Source organism: Phoenix dactylifera, chromosome 12 (genome assembly GCF_051530095.1).
Source record: "Phoenix dactylifera cultivar Ajwa chromosome 12, Ajwa_hap1_PhDact_Kaust_v1.1, whole genome shotgun sequence".
Lineage (NCBI taxonomy): Eukaryota > Viridiplantae > Streptophyta > Magnoliopsida > Arecales > Arecaceae > Phoenix > Phoenix dactylifera.
The window spans coordinates 18,242,121-18,245,083 of record NC_143201.1 but is presented as its reverse complement, the minus strand read 5'-3'; the positions used below and the strand labels follow the sequence as shown (position 1 = coordinate 18,245,083).

General features: G+C 43.4%; 1 protein-coding gene across 1 annotated transcript; it reads right to left on the bottom strand.

Annotated features, from left to right (window-relative positions):
• Window positions 1-567: 567 nt before the first annotated feature.
• Window positions 568-1,964, bottom strand: LOC103705732 (uncharacterized). Its single transcript, XM_017842421.4, has 4 exons — window positions 1,807-1,964; window positions 1,526-1,717; window positions 1,319-1,444; window positions 568-789 (listed from the first exon to the last, which is right to left on the bottom strand). The coding sequence occupies exons 1-4, from the start codon at window positions 1,810-1,812 to the stop codon at window positions 733-735; spliced, it is 381 nt and encodes a 126-aa protein (XP_017697910.3). The 5' UTR covers window positions 1,813-1,964; the 3' UTR covers window positions 568-732.
• Window positions 1,965-2,963: the final 999 nt, after the last annotated feature.

The window sequence follows — 2,963 nt, the reverse complement described above, 5'->3', positions numbered from 1 at the left end:
GTACAAAACAGCTAGAGCGAGCGGAGAGAACAAGAAAGCTACTACAAGAAATCGATACAAAGATTTCAACTTTAAATTATGCTTCTCAGTGACTACATCATTATGAGTCATGCATGACCCATCTTGGATTTTGATCTGGGGTTGGGAGCAACCCATAGTGGAATAATCATAGTAAATTATAAGGTACATAAAAGTTAAATCTCTATAATACACTAGCTCAAATCATACTATTAATGCTAAAATCTTTTCTTATCTCGCACTAGTTCTCTTCACGATTCTTAATCTAATGATTCAGAAAATTCACAAATTATAGAGGAAAGGGATTCATCCCTGCCCAACACGAAGATGTAGATGGGATCCGAACCCAAGTCATTAGCGACCGTAGCCGAATGGCTTTACTAACCAACTAGTTGACACCTACCCTTTGCAAGATGAAAACTTGGTCTACTTGTTGGCACTCCTAACTCCCATAGTTCATGAGAGGTTCTATATTCGCATCTCGATGGTAAAGATCGACGACATTGATACTCTACTCTTTATGGCTTGATGAATTTGATTGTTTTTAGATTCACGCAAAACATCAGGGGCTTCTTCCATTTCCTGAGTAAAAGAACACTATCTTGTAATATATATCACACATAACAGAGGCAAAAAGAAGAAGGGGGGGGAAACTAGGAACTACATGCACCACCAAAACATCAAATAATAGTGTCTTTGGTAGCCCAAGCCCACTTAAGCGATGCAGTTGAGGCCTAGACACCCGGCCCACAAATTCCACGGCAGCTTCTTCTGCAACAAAGCAAGAAAACAAAACGAAACAAGGAAACGTGAGCTCCGAGTAGACAAGCCTAAAAAATTCTTAGGCATGGTTGAATGGGAAATCCCAAACTCAAGTAAGCACGCCACAAGATTATTGATCAACTTCCTTAGAATCCCAACTTGGGCAAGTCATGTTGTGCAATGAGCCCTACCAAGTGTCATATGATAACAAATTAAATACCAACTAAACAATTAACTTGAAGACCCAAAACTAAAGTTAACCAAACTTCAATATTTTAACACAATTTGAGTTAGGTTGAGTCAAGAAGAGTTGGGTGGATCAAGCTCAAATTAATTGTCTCACATTAATGGAGACCATAGAGATATGGTGCAAAGGCAGACTAAATTGGGTTAAGATCCTTGTTACAGAAAATTGCCCAAACCTTCAACCTGATTCCAATCCAACTTTAAATTGGCCTGACAAGTTGCAGCCCAAGCCTGAGTTAATTAGGTACAGGCCCATGCAGCACCATTAATTTTTTTCAGAGAGAAAACTTGCCTTCCTTGGCATTTTGTAGAGGAGATCTGGGGGTATCTTGTACAAGTCCTCGTCCACTGGCTTGGGTTTCTTCCACTCCTCGTCATACTGCTTCACCCCTTCTCTTCCCCTTCCTCGCTTCTTCCCCTGTAACCCAAACAACAACACTAAAACTAACCTAAACCAAGGAGCTTCATTTCACTTAAAAATGGCAAGATCATCACTAACCTTTCGCAGATGATGCTGCTGCTGCTGCTGCTGTGGTTGCACCACCTTGAAGAGATCCTCACCATCTCCTACAAAGAAGCGTGCTCGGATCAACCCAGCCCCCATCGCCGTCTCGAAGCACTCCGTGATCGGGACCTCGTCGCAGAAATTCCAGCTCCCAAACGCCGGAACCTGCTGCCTTTTCTTCGCATCCTGCAACCAAAAAACCTACCACCATGACAAAACCATCCTCTCTCGCCGCTGCTACCAAAGCAAAACAGCTCCACAACCTCTTCGCTTACCTCCATTCCCTTACCACCAAGCAGAAGAAATGGAAGTGAGAGAAGTTGGAACCAGGGACTGTAGTGGTGATGGTGGTGATAAAAAAAAAGACAGGTAGTTAAAGGGAATGGGACGTGCCTTTATAATGGGCGCACAGAAAAGAGTGATCTGCGTGCTTTAAGGACTGAGTGGCCAAAGGGTTGGTCTGCTCGTGCTGATAAAGTGCAAGCTTTTCCACAGTTTTATATGGTGGTGTTTAGCCCGGAGGGCAGCATGCAGCAGTGGCAGTTCTGTTGGTCACGCCTGGAGACTCGAGAAAAGTGAAGGGATGGCCCGGGGCCCATGAGGGCCCAGCTGTGACAAGGCCCGAGTCTTAAAACCTATCATGACTTTTTTTATTGCGTTGGGGAGAGTTTAAACCAGCCAGGCTCTTTATCTGGGGCTGTCAGTCTGGATAGAATTTTGAAAGAGCCATCTTTGCCACTGAGGTGGTAGCTCAGTGGAACATGACTTACTTCCAATCAAGTGGTTTCGAGTTCAAAACGCACAAGCATCAATGAAATTGTGGAGACCAGATGCTCTCTGCTCGGACACGGAGTTTGGAAGGGCTACTGGTCCGTTGGTAGCCTCGATGGTGCCAAGTATGACGTACTCATACGGAAGGTTCGTGCTAGAGCTCAAAGGAATATCCGAACCGGGCCCATAGGTGGGGAGAATATAAGTAAAACCGGCCGGGTGCCCAAGCTCATTTCTGCCCGCATCGAACATTATCCTGACAGGGTGGGGCCCAGTAGGGGCTGTTACGTGGGGGTGGGCTCATCTCTTCCTCCTCCCTTCCCTCCTTTTTCAGCAAAAAAAAAAAAGAGCCATCTTTGAGGGTGTTGCTCCAAGTTTGAAGTAGTTTCAAGGTGAGTTTATATTTGGTTATGGTTAAGAAATTAATTACTTGTATTACTAATTATCAGAAATAAAAATGTCATGTAAGGCTCATCTAAAGTATTATGTGTACCAGCTATGGGATATACTTCATGGAATCTGCATTCATTAAGAGATAAATTGTATAGGCAGTGTCAGAGTTAGAGCAATCATAATCAGCACATGACATGTTCATCACAAAGTTATCAGTTTGAACTTGTTTAACATATCATGATTAAAGGCTACTATATTAATCTTATCC